The sequence below is a fragment of the Artemia franciscana genome, chromosome 5 (assembly GCF_032884065.1).
Source record: "Artemia franciscana chromosome 5, ASM3288406v1, whole genome shotgun sequence".
Classification (NCBI taxonomy): domain Eukaryota; kingdom Metazoa; phylum Arthropoda; class Branchiopoda; order Anostraca; family Artemiidae; genus Artemia; species Artemia franciscana.
In genome coordinates this window covers 30,214,258-30,235,382 of record NC_088867.1, presented here as the reverse complement: position 1 = coordinate 30,235,382, position 21,125 = coordinate 30,214,258, and the positions used below count along the sequence as shown (strand labels likewise).

Below are 21,125 nucleotides of genomic sequence, written 5' to 3'. Positions count from 1 at the left end.
CTAGGTAGCAGGTTGCTAAACATCCTATTATCGGGTACACTCACTTAGAAACTTACTGACCCCTCAGACACAATAATTCAGACACAATAATGTGTTCGGTATTAAACGGGCTTGCTTTTTTAAACAAAAAGAAAATTACTTTATCTTGAAAAATTTTGATATTTTAGCTTTTCTGTTAGAAATTTGTCGACAAAATCTGAAATTTTTTTATAACTGCAGTAAAAAGTGTACTACTTTTTTTTTTAACAAAGATAATATTCGTGTAGCCAAAAGCCTCTTCTTTCGATTGACGTAAGAGTACGCTGGATTTGACCAATCTCATCTGTAATTGAATAAAAAAAAAGCTTTTTAAAAATGAAAGTAAGGAGCAACTTAAAACGAACAGAAATTACTCCGTATGTGAAAGGGGCTTTTCCTCCTCAACGCCTCGCTCTTTACGCTAAAGTTTGACTCTTTCTCTTAACTCTTCTTAGTAAAACAGTAAGAAACTTTAGCGTAAAGAGCGGGCATTGAGGAGGAAAAGCCCCTTTCATATACAGAGTTATTTCTGTTCGTTTCAAGTTTTAATATTGCTCCTTACTTTCATTTAAAAAGACTTGTTTTTTTTATTTAATTTCTGGACGTTTTTGAATTAATGCATGTTTTGATCTTGGCTCTCCACACATAAATAATTAAAACAAAATTTGCATATTAATTAATTGCAATTAATCGGAAGATTTTGAGAAAAAAGGAGTGAGGGAGGAGGCCTAGTTGCCCTCCATTTTTTTGATTAGTTAAAAAGGCAACAAGAACTTTTAATTTTTTACAAACGTTTTCATAGGTAAAAATAATACGTAACTTACGAATTAACTTACGTAACGAACTTCTATATTCGTATATTTTTATTGCGTATATGAGGGGGTTAAACCCTCGTCGATACCTCGCTCTTTACACTAAAGCTTAAATGTCCCAATTCCTTAAGAATGACCTCTGAATCACAAAGGCAGTAGAATAAATAGTTGAAATTACTAAAAATACTTTAGCGTAAAGAGTGAGGTATAACGAGGAGATAAACCCCTCATATGCGTAATAATTTTTGTTCATTTTAAGCTTTAATGTCAATAAAACTGTTTAATTCAGTAGAAAAAACTTTTCATATTTTTTTTTCATTGTTTTTTCAAATAATGCTAGAAAATCCTGCGCCCCTTCATTGAAATTCTCTTCCCCCATGAGAAGTTCCTCCATGGAAATATCCTCCCAAGTAACCCCCCCCCAACTCTCCCCCTAAACCAAAAAAATCCCCCTGAAAACGTCTGTACACTTCCCAGTAACCATTACTATATGTAAACACAGGTCAAAGTTTGTAACTTGCAGCCCCTCCCACGGGGACTGCGGGGGAGTAAGTCGTCCCTAAAAACAAAGTTATTAGGTTTTCCAACTATGATGAATAAAATGGCTATCTCAGGATTTTTATCCGGTGGCTTTTGGGAAAAAATGAGCGTGGGAGGGGGTCTAGATGCCCTCCAATTGTTTAGGTCACTTAAAAAGGGCACTAGAACTTTTAATTTCCATTAGAATGGCCCTCTTGCGACACTCTAGAACCACTCAGTCGATACGATCACCCCTGGAGAAAAAAGAACCAAAACAAAAACAAATAAACACGCATCCGTGATCTGTCTTCTGGCAAAAAATGCGAAATTCAACATTTTTGTAGATATGCAATTGAAACTTCTACAATAAGGTTCTCTGATACTCTGAATCTGATGGTGTGATTTTCGTTAAGATTGTATGACTTTTAGGGGGTGTTTCCCCCTATTTTCAAAAATGAGGCAAATTTTCCCAGGCTCGTAACTTTTGATGGGTATAACTGATATTGATGAAATTCATATATTTAAAATCAGCATTAAAATGCGATTCTTTTGATATAACTATTGGCATCAAAATTCCATTTTTTAGAGTTTGAAAATATTTTTAGAATCAGCGAACCCCATTATAGGCCAAATTTGGTGTTTTTGGCCTTATATCTCAGAAACGCCCCAACGGTGAACATACGCCCTACGATATTCGTTTTCAGCATGGTCGACTACCCTGGAATCCACCCTTAACATTTTTGCACCTTCCGGCATGGGTACTAATCGAAATAAGCGAGATACAGAATCATGCGCTCTGACTAATGTACACTGAGTTGTTGATGCACCAGGACGTACGAGAATATGGCGGAGCTTATATACGCGCCAAAACTGTAGTAGCCAAATATTAATGAGTCGTGATTCCACTGCATATTATTTGTAAGCAGTGCTTCAAACTGTGCAAATACTTTACCCCCCCCCCTCCCTTATGTGCAAAAATATAGCCCAAATTATATATTTCCCATCTATTCTGTCCCTTGTCATTGTCTTGTCTCACGCTAAGCTGAAAGAAACTAACGAAGAAACCAATTTTTTTCCGAGTTTTATATATATATATATATATATATATATATATATATATATATATATATATATATATATATATATATATATATAGCATTATATACTGCATGACTCGTATCGTACAAAGACTGGTGGTACTGACACAGAAACACTAAATTTTGAACTTTCGCGCGCTTAGCAAATTGGCATGCTTTCCACTTTCAGAAATACCTGCAAGCTTCTGCTCGACGGCGCAGATAAAACCAATCGGTAACGTAGGGAAAACAGAAAATGTTCCCAGCCCCAAAACTGATCGGTGCTATGCGAAAAACTGATCATTTTTCCCATGATACCGATCGGTTTTTGAGCGCTTTCCCATGCGTCGGAACGGGCTATTACATTTAGATTATTGACAAAACCCCCTAGTTTGCTACATCTTCAAGATGTAATTACGCTCGTGGCTTTCTTGGCTATCAAGCATTTCTTCCAAAAATGAGAGAAAGTTGCTAATTGATAAATATCAAAATAATATACAAACTAAATTCTTCCTGTTTTACAGTTAGAGTGCACATTGTTGAATATAAAAACGAAATTAAAAATTGTTTCCTAGGTACAAGATAGAACTCATTATGATTTCTGTTTGAATCACCTAAATATTAGAGTAAATTTTAAAATTTGATGGACTATTGTCTACAATATTTGTTCTTTGAGGGTTATATCCACGTCAAGGGACCACCGGCTTCCAGAAATCAATTACACCCGGTGGCAAGTGCCAAGCGAGGAGGAGCTGTTGCAAGTGTTACTAAGAATATGCCACGCATGGCCAAACTGTCCAGCAAACGTGACGCTCCGAGATGTGCACAAGGTGGTAGAAAGTGGATACTCCCTTGATCCGCATTGCTGATGAAACATCCACCAAAAACATGATTTGCAAAAGCTTCAACACCCAATTGGACTCATGACTTGGACCCTTGTAGAGACAAACATTTGGCTATCGATTTTTTTCAAAAATGTCAACAAAGTGGTTAATTTTAGGAAATGTGGGATCATTTTTAAACTCTTTTAATACTAGAAATAGTTTAGCTTCGAGAATCACGGTAAATGAAATATGTATTGAACTCCAAACTCAAAATAAGATTAACAAAAAAGGTTTATGGTCACCTTTTTTAATTTTTAAGACCTTCATCAGCATTTTTCAACATGCTTGAAATTCATATTCACATCTGTTATTTCCTATTCACTCCTGAATTTGAATTTTATGTGCTTACTTTGTTAGTCTTAAGTGTTAGGTTAATTTTTAGGCACAGAAGCGCTTCTTGATTTAGCTCATTAACGCTCCTTATTCTCATGAGCGGTTGTGAACAGCATATAGTTTCTTAATGGCCAAGTTTATCAGGATATAGTAACAAACGAAGAATCAAAATACTTACCGCAAAAGACGACAGTTCAACATTTTCATAATGAAAATGAGCACACTCTTCCAGGCGCGGGAATCTCGGTGAATCTTCTTGAGCTCCATTAGATTGGAGGGCACTGCATGTCAAATGATGTATACGAATGCTCCCTCGTGTGGTTTCTATCTCTGTCTCATTATCCAGTCCACTCTAAAGATAAAAAGGAAATCAAAACCAAGATATAACTATTTTCCAATGCATCTTTTTAAAAAGTACATTAGGTCCTTGTAAGAAAGATAGTCATATTTTGCAGGGCAATATGAACTTCTCCGGTTTCAAGGCCGATCCCTTTCCTTTACATTTTATATCTAAAAATGCGCTGGGTTTCTGTTAGGTAAATAAAGGTGCGTTTCATACTTTTTACTGGTCATTTGTTTTTCTTCAAAAAGGCTAATGGGTTAAAACAACAAGGAGCAAAAAAACGGTACTTTCGTCACAGCAATATAAAAACGCCCCTTACAGGTTTTCAGAAATAGAAAACTATTCTATTAACAAAATTAACCCATCAAGTAATTGACGAAATTTTTTTTTCATATTTTTACAAAATGGGGAAAGCACCTTTATTAAGCAAGTACCTAAAGCCAGTAAGTCTAAAAAAATTTAGCTTTCCATGAGAAGTATTTCCTTTCAGTCTGGAGACAGAGTGGAGTATTGAACCCCTACCTTCCTTCTACTGGATGAATATATTTGAATAAGCTTGCATAAGGGGGCCAGGGCAGTGATAGCTCACCCTTATTTGCAGAAACAGACACTTTTTACCGGACACAGTACTTTTTAAATATTGAAGCATTGGCATAACAAGGTGTAATTTTAGTGAAAAGTGCTGAGTTTTAAGGGAAGCCAAATGCACCTAATTATTCTCGATGCATTGCATATAGAAGTTTAATGTTAGCAAAAGAGAAATGGAAGGATAAAGGAGTGGCAGCCCCTCTTATGAACAGGATAACCATGAATATGGTATTTTAAACAAAGAAAAATCAAATACAGAAAACAGTTTTTTTTCAAATAAAAGTCAATAACAATGTTACAGCTCACAATGTACAGAAATTATCTACACGTAAGGAGCCCTCCCCCCCATCCCAGCTCCCTAAGCTATAAGTTCAAATTTTGTAGTCAATGCTTCAAGAATGAATGCTCTAACAAGCGACCAAATATGATAAATGTTCAATATTGCTTTAGAATCAAAGGGCTCAGGTGTGTGTTTGTTTTAGTTTACGCTTCTTTTTTTATTCCCAATTTTGAAATTTTCTAAATTTTAAATTCAAAGTTTTTAAGTGCAATCAACACAGGGAATAGCAAAAAGGTATATTTTTGTGTTCTGAAATGCTCTCTGAAAAGCAAAAGCCAAACACTAGCGCAAACAGCAGGAGGTTGAGGGGGGCGTTATATGTAGGCTACTCATTCTACATGAAAAAAATGGTTGAACTACCATAATGAAGTTCCTTAAAAATCCAAAACCGAGAAATGACCAAAACTCATACTTGAGGCCCCGAATATTAGCCATAAAAGAAAAAAATATACGATTTTGCTTTGTTTAGGTTTTTAAGCGCCTTCTCAAAAGACAAATATCGGCTTTAAAATTTCTCGAGACTTAAGTTTCGCTACAAGGTTAAAAAAAAACACAAACATACATAGCCGAATTTCACGGAAAAAAGCCCAACATAGACATTACGGCTTCAATAGTAACGAAAATTCGCCCCAAAAATGATCGTCTACCTAATTTCTACCCCAACTTTGTAACTACCAACTAAAATTTTGAATTATCTTACACTGAAATAAATGACACTTCTTGAGCAACTCAACGTGTTAAATCAAGAACTTCCTTCTAAGTATTCTACCTTCTGCTTACATATGTCAATGCCTGCATAATCATTCACCGCTTTAAGCTACAAATGGTTAACCCGATAGCCGAAACTAGTAGACCCATAATAAAAGGAACACTTTCATTTTATCCGAAAGCAAGGTCACTTCTACAATACAAAGAACTGACAGGAAAAGATAAGAAAAACTATAGTTTCAAAGACAACGTTCATTAAACACTGTTCAGTTTAATGACCATTGGGAAGTCAAAATGCACAAGTCCATGATACTTAGAAAAGTGTTATATTTATTGATACAACCATGACCGGTAGAGAATTGAAGTCATCACGCAAAAATTTCGAACAAGACTACCAACATCTGGACCGGTGTCTGATCTCACACAATTAGGAATATGCTCAAACTGAAAACTGAAAGATCGAAGCTCAAAGGCAGCTATACCGGAAATTTGTTTTTGAAAATTACTATTACACCAATCCAGATATATCTCCCCCTAATTTTGGTCGGATCTGTCTTCAATACAATACGATTAAAATAGTATCTGATAATCTTATTCCAAAACATATTAGGCAAAAAATGCGGCATACATGCCGTGATGGATTTTGGGGGCCCATGTTTTGGTGGGAAGGTAAAATTCAATTGAAAATCAAGAAATATGGGAACCATGTGAAAATCAAAGAGTATTATGTCATAACCATCCAGAAATCATTAAATTGTTAAGAGAAACTTGTAAATAGTTCTAAATTAGGCTACTATAGACTCTAAAATTACCTCATGAATTACTGGTATCTAACCTGCATATATATATATATATATATATATATATATATATATATATATATATATATATATATATATATATATATATATATATATATATATATATATATATATATATATATGGTACGCGAACCGTGTAGTTATAAGCAACCGCTAGAGCAATTGCTGCCAATAAGAATTATAATTATAACAAAATTAGATGTTAAAGAGCAAATATAATTAACAGTAACCACACAAGCCAGGAGTTCACATAAATGACGGTAAGAAAGCCAGGCACTTTAATCAAGCACTGTTCTTAATTCTTGGATGCAGCAATTACCGTTTATTCAAACGGTCTTGTGTCTGTGTGTTTGTGTGTGTGTGTTTGCGTGTCTGTGTCTGCGTATGTGTGTGTGTGTGCGTGTGTCTGTGTAACTGTGTGTGTGTGTGTCTGTGTATGTGTGTATCTGTGGCTGTGACTGTGTGTGTGCGTGTGTCTGTGTAACTGTGTGTGCATGTGTCTATGTTTGTGTGTCTTTGTAACCACCCCCCCTTTCCCTTTTGAGGTCCCCTATATAACTTTAGAAATTCATTCCATTGTTGCGTTGAATCTCATGATGGCATTCTTTCTTGTTAATACGAGTTTCTGCTAATTCAACTCCGATGAAATTCAGCTTCGTCTTAGTGATAACAAGATAATTGTGAGTATGAATATTATTAGAGAGGTTATTAGAAATATAACTAGAAAGCTGGTATCTTAAAAGTTTTAAGGATACTATTCTTAGAAGGAAAGGGCATAGTGTTGTTGATCATTATTTGGGTTTGGTCAATCCAAAATTAAAATTGTTCCGTTTGTTTCTTAAATACGTTTTACCCTTTGTTAACAGACTACACGTCAAATATCAGACTGCAGACGTGAAAGCCCATAGATTAAAGTCTGGGGTTTCATCCTTTCTTCAAAAAACAAGATCTAATTTCATTAGCAAAAGTCAGCTGAGGTCAGGAAAAACCTGCTTATTTACAGTTGATTTTTCAGATACTCGAAACTTTAGGAATATAGAAGATATCCATTTTGGTGCAGAATTTCAACTATACGAGCTTGAAAGCATCGAAAAGGGTCGACGAGCGCCAAGTGCAAGAGTTGAAAAAAGCTGTTTAACATTTTATATCAAGTTCCAGGCCAAGATAAAATTGCGAATCAACTCAAAAGACCCTATATTGAATGGAGGTAAAAATGTTTCTCCTAGCGTCACAAAGTCCGGGCAGAAAAAGTCAATTGTTCGTTTGTTTAAGATGTTTAGAGAAACTCCCTTCATGTCAATCTAGAGACGTTCAACGCAGAGTAAAGACGTCTTCCTTTAATATAAGCAAGGCAGATTTATAAGTCTGTAGTTAAGTTTTGGAAGTGTGTTGTCAATTTAAAAGATAGAGCTGATAGTCCTTCCTAACAATTTTTGCCAAATTTTATGCTGACATTGACGTGTCTGCCCCATTCCAGTGCTGGAGCAGAGCGTCGGTTTTCTAAGCTAAAAATAATAATAATAAAAAAACATGTTTCTGCATGTCAGAAGATCAATTTTTGACCCAACCTCTTGGGAAATCCCAGATACCCTTGTAACAAAAGCAAGTTAACTATGTTCCCAAATTGCTTATTTTTGCTTCGCTGTAAAAGTATCTAATACGTTGTGTCTTATATTTGGATATAAAGTAAGTTTTAAATTAAGTCTAAAGCGAATTACTTAAGTTGTTCATCTAGATTTTGCTAAATAAAAAAGGAATATTTACTTGTCTTCTTTTTCTAAGTGTGCTAAATTACATCGAAATAAATGACAAATCGAAAACAAACTTAAGGCACACCTAAGCAAAACTTGAGCAAATGCACCCTGCGAATGATATGGACCTGATTTATTTCATTCCTCCACATTCTCGAGGGGTTTTGTTTAAGAAAAAGGTGACTGAAGATCTATTTCATGGTTTACTTTTATTTTTCTTTCGTGAGAAACAAGTGTCATTCAAAATTGCTCGAGATAAAAGGCCAAATTGCACCCGAATCCACTCGATTTTTTAACTGCATGGCTTTTTAAGCTGTAAAACAAAACAGGATTCCAATTGATTAAAATTTACAAACGAGGTGGGGGTCAATTTTCTAAATTAAGATACAAAAAGGTATCTCTTAAAATTTGAAGGAGAATTTTCCTGTAAAAATTACGAAATTTTTGGGTCTGGTGGCAATCATTTTCGTACATCCAAGCTTACTTAAAAAATTATGTTCATTCAGTTCCAGGAGACTCAGCACATAAAAAAAAAGAAGCTTAGTAAGTACAGGGGAGGGAACAATATCTTCAGACAACTGAATGAAGTTATCAAGATTCAATTCAAATGTTCCCACGTTGCATTATCAGCTAGAGCTGAGAGCTCGTATGGCACTTGTTACGAGGTCGGAAGAGCCAAAAGCTCATATGGCATGAGCTCTAGAAAAATTATAAGAATCAATAGATTGATTTAAAAGGAATATCAGAAGCTTAATGAAGGTAGGAATTTAAAATGAAAGCTCTGAAACATGAGGTCCTTCTAAATATCAAAATTCATTAAGATCCGATCACCCACTCGTAAGTTAAAAATAAATCATTTTTTGTAATTTTTCCTCTCCCTTCAGCCCCCCAGATGATCGAATCGGGTAAAACGACTTTATCGACTCAATTTTTGCAGGTCCCTGACATGCCTACCAATTTTTATCGTCCTAGAACGTCCAGAAGCACCGAGCTCGCCAAAGCACTGGAACCCCCTTACTCCGCCAAAGAGAGCGGATCCAGTCCGGTTACGTCAATCACGTATCTACGACATTTTCTTATTCTACCCGCCAAGTTTCGTCCCGATCTCTCCACTCTAATCGTTTTCCAAGATTTCTGGTTTCCCCCTCCAACTCCCCTCAATGTCACCAGATCTGGTCAAAATTTAAAATAAGAGCTCTGATACATGAGTTCCTTCTAAATATCAAATTTAATTAAGATCCGGTCACCCGTTCTTAAGATAAAAATACCTCAATTTTTCTAATTTTTCCGAATTAACACCCCCCCCCAGCTCCCCCAAGGAGATCGAACTCAGTTCGGTTATGTCAATCACGTGTCTAGGACTTGTGCTTATTCTTCCCACCAAGTTTCATCCCGATGTCTCCACTCTAAGCGTTTTCCAAGATTTCCTGTTTCCCCCTCCAACTCCCCCAATATTCCCGGGTACGGTCAGGATTTAAAATAAGATCTCTGAGACACGAGGTCCTTCTAAATACCAAATTTCATTAAGATCCGATCACCCATTCGTAAGTTAAAAATACCTAATTTTTTCAATTTTTCCTCTCCCTCCAGCCCCCCCCCCAGATGGTCGAATGGGGGAAATTACTGTTATGAAGTCAATTTGTGCAGGTCCCTGACACGCCTACCAATTTTCATCGTCCTAGCACGTCCAGAAGCACCGAACTCGCCAAAGCACTGGAAATCCCCCCTAACTCCCCAAAGAGAGCGGATCCGTTCCAATTATGTCAATCACGTATCTAGAACTTGTGCTTATTCTCCCCATCAAGTTTCATCCCGATCTCTCCACTCTAAGCGTTTTACAAGATTTCCGGTTTCCAAGATTTATGTTTCCCCCCTCCAACCCCCTATGTCCCCGGATCCGATTCCAATTGAAAATGGAGCATCTGAGACATAAGAGTCTTCTATATATCAAGTTTCATTGAGATCCGATCACCCATTCGTAAGATACCTCGATTTCACGTTTTCCAAGATTTCCCGTTTCCCCCTCCATCTCCCCCCAATGTCACCGGATCTGATCGGGATTTAAAATAAGAGCTCTAGAGCACAAGATCCTTCTAAACATCAAATTTCATTAAGATCTGATCACCTGTTCGTATGTTATAAATACCTCATTTTTTTCTAATTTTTCCGAATTACTGCCCCCCCCCCAAATTCTCCAAAGAGAGCGGATCCATTCCGTTTGTGTCAATCGCGTATCTAGGACTTGCGCTTATTTTTCCAACCAAGTTTCATCCCGATCCCTCCGCTCTAAGCGTTTTCCAAGATTTTAGGTTTCCCCCTCCGACTCCCCCCAATGTCACTGGATCCAGTCTGGATTTAAAAAAGAGCTCTGAGACACGATATCATTCTAAATATCATATTTCATTAAGATCCGATCACCGGTTCGTCAGTTAAAAATACTTCATTTTTTCCGAATTAACCGTTCCCCCATGGTCGAATTCGGGGAAACGACTATTTCTAATTTAATCTGATCGGGTCCCTGATACGCCTGCCGAATTTCATCATCCTAGCTTATCTGGAAGTGCCTAAACTAGCAAATCCGGGACATACAGACAGACCGACAGAATTTGCGATCGCTATGTGACTTGGTAAATACCAAGTCCCATACAAAATAAGTGTTTTCCTTGAAACAAAATTTAAGAACTACTTTGAGACTTAGAAATAAAAGGCATTGTCTTAAAAGGGGGCTACCCCCAAACCCAACTCTCTTTACACCTAAGTTTCACTTTCTCTTTAATACTTCACAGAGGAATGCACAAGAGTAACGTGATCACGAGATTTACTTTCAGAATCCTTGACGCTTATTTATTTGCACTGGCATTACCAATCAAATATTCAGTTAGAATATTTCGAAAGGCTTTGAAATCTGGGCAACAAATTACAAAATATTGATTATATTTTTCCCGTAACAGTTATTTAGAAATTTTGTTTACTAAATAACGCACGTTGCTCTTGACTGAGTGTACACTGACGTATACACTGTTATGTCTTTCTTCCAAGATTCACAGAAATTAGAAAAAGAACAGAGAAAAACAGAAGGATTTTGTGGGGAGGGATACCAACCTGAGAGGTAAACTTCTTGTCGATGTCCTCTAGCCTTCTCCTTGAAGCGGCGACCAGACCACTGTCCATAACTCCAGTCTTCAGTTTAGATTCCCCACTTTTATAAGACGGAGGCCTGGAAGAAAAGATTTATCATTTTAAATCAATGAATTTAAGACTTAACCTTTCAATCAGGACTACTCAGGCATTTTACAAATAGAGGCTTAAATAGGATGAAGAACCGCATTTTGAGCACGCAAGTTTGAGCCCCTTAATTCCAAAAAATCTGTCTTTGGAAATAAAATGGATAAATAAAAAACTTAACTTGCGTACTTTTATTTTACAGTTGTACAATTAAATGGTATGCATCAATTAAATTTTCAATTACAGAAAATCGAGAGTTTCCCCATTGTCTCCGTAGGGACAACCTACAAAACTGTTTCATCTTCCGGAAAAACTTACGAAAGCCGTGAACGGCCGAACACAGATGCGTCGCGCATCTAACAAACTATTTTCTGTTCGTCATTGAAGGGGGCCGAAATACGGCACATTTCCATACTTATCCGATTCTAAATAGAACATGGTAGTCAAGATTTTTACTGGCTCTAAAGTATAAAGTGAGCAAAGTTAAAAATGTGGCATATTTTCAGTAACAGCCATCGGCGCTCATTTCAAGTTTTAATTTTTTTTTTCTAATAGGGCTGGGGCTAGTGACATTGAGTATAACCTGGTTTCAGAGGATGAAACTGAATATCAATAGAAATTATAGATCCCTTTCAAACGTTTTGTGTGGGGGGCTTCTAACCCGACTAGTGTTTTGGCGGTATCTCTGCCCCCCCCCCCCAATGCTCACGATAATTTCACATATGGTTGCAGCAAAAGACTATATTTAACTAGATTTCCGGCACAAAGGCTCCATGGATTGTCCCAGCAATTATGAGCCATGGGTTACAATTGTGGAGCAACATATGCATTTATATCTCACGGGTAATAGTTATTTAAGGTCCTGAATCACGTTTGCATATGCGTTATGAATCTAAGTTATATGTGTTAGGTCAGCGTCTAATTAGAAAACTTCTGATTTAAGTTGTTTGCGTACGAAGTAATCGCTCAATTCTATATCCATATCGTTTTCCTTCCTTGTATTGAGACCGTATACTATTAACTGCAGTTAATAAACATCCGTGAAACGGTTCAATGTGTGAAATTTCTATTTCTTAGTTTATGGTTTATTTCGGATATAGAAGAGCGCATGTCTTGTTGCTCACTTTCCAAGGTATTAAACGTCTAAATTAAACATTCCAGACTCTAAAATAAGATAAACATCAACATCGAAAATTTTAGAAAAAATCGAAACATTTGTTGCGAAATAAGAATTTCTGGCATTATTTCCTAAAAGTTTATGAGGGATACTGAAATTTTCATTATGCTGTCCAAGAGATAATATAAAATTTTATTAGCATTAGAATTTACATGATTTAAAGTTAAGCTTCGAAGCGTGTGCATTTTACTTAAACAAAATGCAGGGAATTCACAGAATCGAAACTTCAAAATGGGAAGTCACCGAAGGAATTTTATTGCTGCAAAGTCAATGTGCGTTCCAGTTCTTAAAGGATCAAGACCTGCCTATACGCGCTGGAAAAAAAAGTCCTCCTCGTCTTGAAAACAAGAGCTAAGAGGTCATATGGCACTTGTGAAGAGGTCGGAAGAGCCAAGAGCCAAGAACTCATATGGCATGAGCTCTAGCAAAATTCTAAGAATCAAAAGATTGATTTAAAAGGAAAATCAGAGGCTTAATGCCGGTCGGGATTTAAAATAAGACCTCTGAGACACGAGGTCTTTCTAAATATCAAAATTCATTAAGATCCGATCACCCACTCGCAAGTTAAAAATACCTCATTTTTTTAATTTTTCCTCTCTTTTAAGCTACCCAGATGGTCGAATTGAGGAAAACGACTTTTTCAAGTCAATTTGTGCAGGTCCCTCATCGTCCTAGCACGTCCAGAAGCACCAAACTCACCAAAGCACTGGACCACCTCTCCTAACTCCCCCAAAGAGAGCGGATCCAGTCCAGTTACGTCAATCACGTGTGTACGACATTTGATTACTCTACCCGCCAAGTTTCTTCTCGAACTCTCCACTCTAAGTGTTTTCCAAGATTTCCAGTTTAACCCTCCAACTCTCCCCAATGTCACCAGATCTGGTCAGGATTTAAAATAAGAGCTCTGAGACATGAGTTCCTTCAAATATCAAATTTCATTAAGATCCAGTGACCCGTTCTTAAGTTAAAAATACCTCAATTTTTCTCATTTTTCCGAATTAAGGCCCCCCAACTCCACCAAAGAGAGTGGATCTGTTCCAATTATGTCAATCGCGTATCTAGAACTTGTGCTTATTCTCCCTATCAATTTTCATCCCGATCTCTCTACCCTAAGCGTTTTCCAAAATTTTCGGTTTCCAAGATTTGTTTCCCCCCTCCAGTCCCCTATGTCCCCAAATCTTATTCGAATTAAAAATGAAGCATCTTAGACATAAGATCTTTCCATATATCAAGTTTCATCACGATCCGATCACCCATTCGTAAGAAAAAGATACTTTACTTTTCACGTTTTCCAAGATTTCCAGTTTCCCCTCCAACTCCCCCCAATGTTACAGGATGTGGTCGGGATTTAAAACAAGAGCTCTGAAGCACAAGATCCTTCTAAATATCAAATTTCATTAAGATCTGATCACCCGTAATTTACAAACACCTAATTTTTTTGTAATTTTTTCGAATCCCCCCACTCCCACAAAAAGAGCGGATCCGGTTCGGTTATATCACACACGTATCTTGGACTTGTTCTTATTCTTCCAACCAAGTTTCATCCTAATCTCTCCACTCTAAGCCTTTGCCAAGATTTCCGGTCCCTTCAACTCCCCCCAATGACAATGGATCGGGTCGGGATTTGAAATGAGAGATCTGAGTTACGAGGTCCTTCTAAATATGAAATTTCATTAAGATCCGATCACTCCTTCGTAAATTGAAAATACTTCATTTTTTCTAATTTTTCAGAATTAACCCTCCCCCCAACTCCCCCAAAAAAGAGCGAATCCGTTCCGGTTATGTCAATAACGAATCTAGGATTAGTGCTTATTTTTCCCACCAAGTTTCATCCCGATCCCTCCACTGTAAGCGTTTTCCAAGATTTTAGGTTTCCCCCTCCAACTCCCCATAATATCAATGGATTTAGTCAAGATTTAAAATAAGAGCTCTGAGACACGATATCCTTCTAAATATCAAATTTCAGTATGATCCGGTCACCCGTTCGTAAGTTAAAAATACCTCATTTTTTTCTAATTTTTCCGAATTAACCGTCCCCCCACTTCCCCCCAGATGTTCGACTCGGGAAAACGACTATTTCTAATTTAATTTTGTCTGGTCCCTGATATACCTGTCAAATTTCATCGTCCTAGCTTAACTGAAAGTGCCTAAACTAGCAAAACGGGACTGACAGACAGACCGACAGAATTTGTGATCGCTATATTTCACTTGGTAAAAACCAAGCGCCATAAAAAGTACCAGTAGAATGTCAAGAAAATCGATGTGCTTTGACAACTTTAGAAATTATTTCTTAGAGCTCAATTCATTTTCACATATAGATAAGTGCATATGTTCTTGCTTACTTGCCATGGCATTAATTTTCTACAGTATAGTGAACATCAAAATCGAGACTTTAGGACAAAATCAAACTTCCAAACCGAAAAAGGCAATAAAATGTAATCGATATGAGCTCCAATTTTTAGAAATTATATGTTTATCCGTGCTGGAAAAAATTCTGCCTTGCCAAGAAAAAAAAAGTTACCTCTAGGATATCAAAAAAATTTCATGCGTCATGACAACTTAGGGAATTATTTTTCAGTGAGCAAAGCAATTCTATATAAAAGAAGGTTCATGTCATGTTGAATACTTTTCATAGTACTAATTAATTAAAAAGACATCAAATGAAAAATGTCAGAAAACAACCAAAAAAAATCGGAATTTGGCATTCGAGATCGACTTTTTGTATACTATCTCCAAGAAATCTAGAAAAGGTACGTAATTTTGTTCTCAAATTAGGTTCTGAGATATAACTTAATCTTCTGCAGGAGTACGACATAAAGTTGTTCTTAAGAAGTTTATTTTCCCAACTCAAATCCATCCTTCATCGTTCCACTGATGTTCCTTTTTATTTGTCCCCTTATTAAAAAGATATTACAGTTCACTCAGCCTTCCGTTCAACTCGAACTGTTTCATTGAAAAGAAAACTAGGACAAACAATGGAAGCACCCATATACTGTACTTTTCTACTTTCGTAATACAAAAGAGTGAAAAACAAAGAATAAAGAGATAAGATAGCAAATATTTATGATGCGTGCAAAAAGAAAGATGAGGAAGTATTTGCAACGTTTCTTTAAAAGAAAAAAAATCTGGAAACGCCAAAATGTTTGAAATTCAAATGGTTTCCATGAATTTAATGGAGAGAAGAAAATCGATTCAGGACTTTGAAAGCGTCTCCATTAATACTATCGAACCAACACTAATAAGACAGCTCCGAAGAAGGTTCAACTAATTATTTGGAGAAAATCTTTCTTGGAAAATAATGAAATTTTACCCATAAAATTTAGTAGAACCGCAGTAAAGATATGAGTTTTTGTATCCTATACAATAATGGCATCCTATATGAATTCCAAATTCATCAGGGCATTGCTATTTAGCTTTAACCAAGTAAAATTTGTAACGGAGTATTAAGCAGAAAAATCCTCATCTAGTAAATTCTGAAGGGTACTTGTGTCTTACAGCCACCACACCGAAGAAGTGAAGTTAGGTTAATCCTAATAAAACAATTCTTGCTTCATAATATGCAGAATAATTTTAACTAGAACATTTTGCAGCCAAACCCGCAATACTTTGCCCCCACTCCCCCTAATGTGCAAATATATAGCTTAAACTATATATTTTCAATGCATTTTCCCATCCGTAATTTGTTTTTGCAGTTTTTGTCAGTTGATTCAATTTACAGACACCTGGGTTGAAACAAGGGAGACGCATTGCGGGAATAGCTACAAAAAATATACATTTAGGGCTATATAATTGCACATTCGTTGAGGGGGGGGGGGGGTAAAGCACAGTGGATCTGCATGCAAAATGTAAAAGCTACAATTATTCTGCATATTATGAAGTAAGAATTATTTTTTAAGATTAACTTCACTTCTCGGGTGTGGTGGCTATAAGACACAAGTACCGTCTGAATATATAAAATGCGTTAAGTTTAAAGTTACTCATAGCAAAAGTCATGAGTCTGAGAAAATTGGCTCCATTTACGAAAAACTGGGGAAACTCTTTCAAATTCATGCAACCGCTTTAGACACTATTAACCAAATAAAAGAAACTAAGTACCAGAGAAATTATGTTAATCCTCAGGCCAATTTATACGCTACCAATCCAGGACGTTACCAACCCATTTACAAGTAGTGATATATATAATTTAACTGCAAGCAGTGAGAGATTTATGGGGGTAGTAACCCCAATCGCATCTTATATAGGCCTGGGGATGAGTTGAAAAACTATCAGGAATTAAATTATAAAGGGATTTTTCTTTCCAATGAGAATAGGCTAAGGAGCACCATAAAAATTAAAACAATTCTTATTCCAATTAAACGGCACTTGTGTTGGAGCATTTGTTCTTAGGAAAATGATAAAAAAGGCAAACTTTAGCGTAGAGAGCGAGGGGTTCAGAAGGGTATTTCCCCCCTTATATACGGAACAATTTTTCTTCGTTTTAAGTTTTAATACCGCCCCTTACTTTCATTTAAAAACTAATTTTTTTTTATTTAATAGCTAAGAAAGAACCCTAATTAAGAATTTTAGTTCAGTAAATTACGATAAAAACTAAATATACCAATTTCTCAGTATTTAAATTAAGGCCAGCATCCTCAAACTAACTACAAACTTACATGTTTTAAATTGCTAACTTTAGAACGGTTAATTAACAGCAAATCGTCAACATATATGCAACATACGCTTCCCCTGCTTTTATTCTTTATTTTTCTTTTTTTTTATGGACGCTGTTGATGCTTGAATTGTTGTAATGACTTGTGGTGTGACCAAGGCCGTATACAGGATATTTCGAGAGGGGGGGACAAAACGTTTTTTGGGGTGGTTTTACAAAAAGACTTCAAAAACGCAAAAAATTGTGTATGTTCATTTCTGTTACGTTTTCACGAGTCAGACAAACATTTTGGGGGAGGGGGTCCAACCCCTTACCCCCCTGGATACGGCCAAAGGGAGTGACCTATTTTTTTGCTTTTAAAGCTCAAACTTTGGGAGGTATCCAAACAGATCTAAAAAAGATTGAACTGTGGATCAATGTAAGATGGTTGTTTTCCAATAATAAAAGAGAAGTATTGTTACTAACCTCTTTACACTAGAAGATCTAGAGCGTTTTCTTCTTCTGATGCTGGAAAAATCTAAACTTCTACTCCTTAGCATGACTGATCAAAAATACATAAGCCTATATCAAGTACAACAGATATACTAATTGAATCAAAGCTCTTTACATTTGCAAACTTTGCGCAAATTGATCACAATCTTCGCCCTCAGGAAAGTATAATAAATCTTCTATCCACCTAATTAAGGTTTAAATAAAATCCTGTCAAGCTGGACACTTCCCAGGCTTCATCTAAACAGGTATGACGACTCTAGGGAGATGTTTGAGGGGTTTTAAATTCTTCCCTGCTTAAAATAACAAAACTGAATTCAAGCATATAATTCTTAACCGCAGTACAGGAAGTACTCTCATCTTTCTAACTGGGCTATCAAGTAACCTGGAGATCCATTTCACAAATAGAGAAGTCGCTTTGAGAATTAATTTAAAAACTACAAAAAGGCCAAATTCCAAAACTCTATTTTTATTTTTGCATCTCAAGAGAATTTCATTTCATTATAGTAATGTATGATCAATAAAAAAAAGGATTTGAAATCCGAAAGATGTGAAAGCAGTAATTATGACCCCCAATATGATGCAGACAGGGAAACTTTTTTTTCTCCCTGATGAAAAATGGCAATAAATTCACTTGATCCGTGTTCGATTTTATTCAAAGGTAAGCGTTAACATTCCTATATTATGAAGTTGGTAAATACCAAATCAACACAGAATAATTTCAATCTTATGTCATACGGCTTTCTTCTTTTCACATTTAAGATGTAGTGCCAATAGCATAATTTGACGTAAAACTGAAAATCACGCACTTTACAAACTAGGGAGAACACTCTCCAAAGGAATGGCTCGGGAATAATCACAAAAACACTGCAATGAACCTATATTTTTTTGTAAATAACAGAAGATTGTAGCACAAAAGAAACATCACTTAAAATGTTCAGCATTGCTGACTGTTCCACTTTTCAAACCCAACTATCGAATAGCCTACTTCATACTTCCACTTAAACCGTATCAATTATATCAGCTAGCGTCAAATTATGATATAACCAAACTTGCTCAACAGCTCTATCTCAAAGCTGAAACCAGAGTAGATCTGTGTGATGCTCAGATTCAGCATACCGAGACAAAGATTAGAGAAGCGTTTATCTCCAAGTCAAAGCTCAACTTCAATTTATAAGGAAAGACAATATCAAGTTACAATATGCTCACATCCGTAATAAAAAGAAACCGCTAAAATGTCCAGAAGTCAGCATTACTTTTATTCCACAAAGGGGCAAATTCACAGAATTTATAATAATGAACATATACGACTCAGTAAACAATACCCGAAACTATAAAAAATTGAATTTTTATAATAACATAGGCTATATATACAAAGAATTGACTTTTTATATTGATTTCAAATATTTAAAATTCATCAAGTTTAATAATACCCATCAATAGCTACGAACCTGACAAAACTTGTCGAATTTTCGAAAAAGGGGGAAACATCCAGAAAGGGTCGAGCGATTTTAAGGAGAAACACACAGATCCAGCATATCTGAGAACCCTACTGTAAAAAAAATGGAATTAGCATTTTTGCCAGAAGAAAGATCACAGATGCTTTTTTCTCAGGAGTAATCAATCGAACCAATGGTCCTAAGAGATCGGGAGAAGGCTCATTCAAACGGAAATCAGAAGTTTTAGTACCTTTTTTGCATGACCGAAAAAATTGCAAGGCAACTAACCCCCTTCCCATGCCCCCTTTTCCCTCTGAAGACATCAGATCAAAAACCTATTCCTGAGACCTCCCTCTGTACGCTAAAGTTTAACTTTTTGTCATAATTCTTTAAGAAAGACTACTCAAACATAAGGGCCGTAGAATTTGAGCGAGAAGTGTTTTTAAAGAACTTTAAGACTTTCGCGTAAAGACCAAGGGAAGAGGAAGGGGTAGTCCCCCTCATATACGGAATAATTTCCGTATATAGCTTTAAGGTTCGCTCTAAGCTTTAACGCCGGTCCTTTCTTTCAGCGAACAAAACTTTTTTTTTATTATTTCGTCTGTACAGAGAGGAAGTCACAGGTAGTTTACAAAAGCGAAAAATAATGAGCTCCTATAAAGAAAGTTTTGACTTCTCATTTACTTAGAGCTGAAATAGCACTTGGCCTTATACAAATTCGACTTTGGCACAGACTTGAATAATATTTGGGCCTAATTTCCACAAGACCCTCAAAATAATGTGGCTCCAAAAATTTCGAACTAAAGTAGCAATGTAATTACTTTCCCTCTGAAAATTTTTAACTAATCGAAATAAAATTTGGAATAATATGATAAGCGGTAGGCTTATCACAATAGGTACACACAGACTTGATTTTCAGAGGTTGTTAGAGAATATTGTCCGGGGAGGTGGGCAAAGAAAATGTTTTTTAATCGATTTTATATGAAACATTTTTAGACTAATTAATTTGAAAAGGCTATTTGAGTCAATCTTAGTGGGATTCTTTGTATTTGGCCTCCGAGACGCATTTATAAGATTGGGGACACCTTGGATTTGTGCACTTTCAAACACAATATATTTTTTTATTGTTTTAAAAAGTAGTGAGAGAGTCAAACTTTAGCGTAAAGAGTTGGGCATTGAGGAGGGGATAGCCCCTTTCATATACGGAATAATTTATGTTCGTTTTAAGTTTTAATGTAACTCCTTAATTTCAGTTAAATTTTTTTTCATTTAATTTCTGAACGTTTTTGAATTAATACAGGTTATGATTTTGGCTCACCGTACATGAATAATTAAAACGAAATTTGCATATTAGTTATACTTTTTTGGCTAAATGGCTTTCTCAAAGTTTTAATCAGACGATTTTGAGAAAAAAGGAAGGGGGGAAGGCCTGGTTGCCTTCCAATTTTTTTGGTTACTTAAAAAGGCCACTAGAACTTTTAATTTTATTTATGAACGTTTTTATTAGTAATAAATACACGTAACTTACAAATTAACTTAATGACAAACTTCTATATTCGTATGTTTTTATTACGTATATGAGGGGGTTCGCCCCATCGTCAATGCCTCGCTCTTTACACTAAAGTTCGAATGTTGTTCCAATTCTTTTAAGAATGACCCCTGAATCACAAAGCCGTTTAATTAGAATAAGCAGCTCTTTTGAAGTTACTAAAAATACTTTAGCGTAAAGGGTGAGGTATTGAGGAGGGGGCGAATCCCCTCATATACGTAATAATTTCTGTTCGTTTTAAGTTTTAATGCTGCTCCGTACTTTCGGTTGAAAAAACTTAGTTTTTTGTTTAATTTCTCAACATTTTAAATTAATGCAGGTTTTGATTTTGGCTCACCGTACATGAATAATTAAAACAAAATTTGCATATTAATTTTATTTTCTTTTGGCGAAATGGCTTTCTCA

General features: G+C 36.0%; 1 protein-coding gene across 3 annotated transcripts in view; it reads right to left on the bottom strand.

Moving 5' to 3' along the window:
- The window catches only part of LOC136027242 (GTPase-activating protein CdGAPr-like), a 225,586-nt gene that overhangs the window by 186,736 nt on the left and 17,725 nt on the right, over positions 1-21,125 (bottom strand). For 2 of the 3 annotated variants that reach the window (XM_065704310.1, XM_065704309.1), the window contains 2 exons: positions 11,296-11,410; positions 3,821-3,994 (listed from right to left, as the gene is read on the bottom strand). In XM_065704310.1, coding sequence (XP_065560382.1) covers positions 3,821-3,994; positions 11,296-11,364 — 243 coding nt within the window. In that variant the 5' untranslated portion in view covers positions 11,365-11,410. Of the gene's footprint in view, positions 1-3,820; positions 3,995-11,295; positions 11,411-17,708; positions 18,810-21,125 lie in introns of those variants that run through there. The other variant, XM_065704308.1, reaches the window with a different exon arrangement.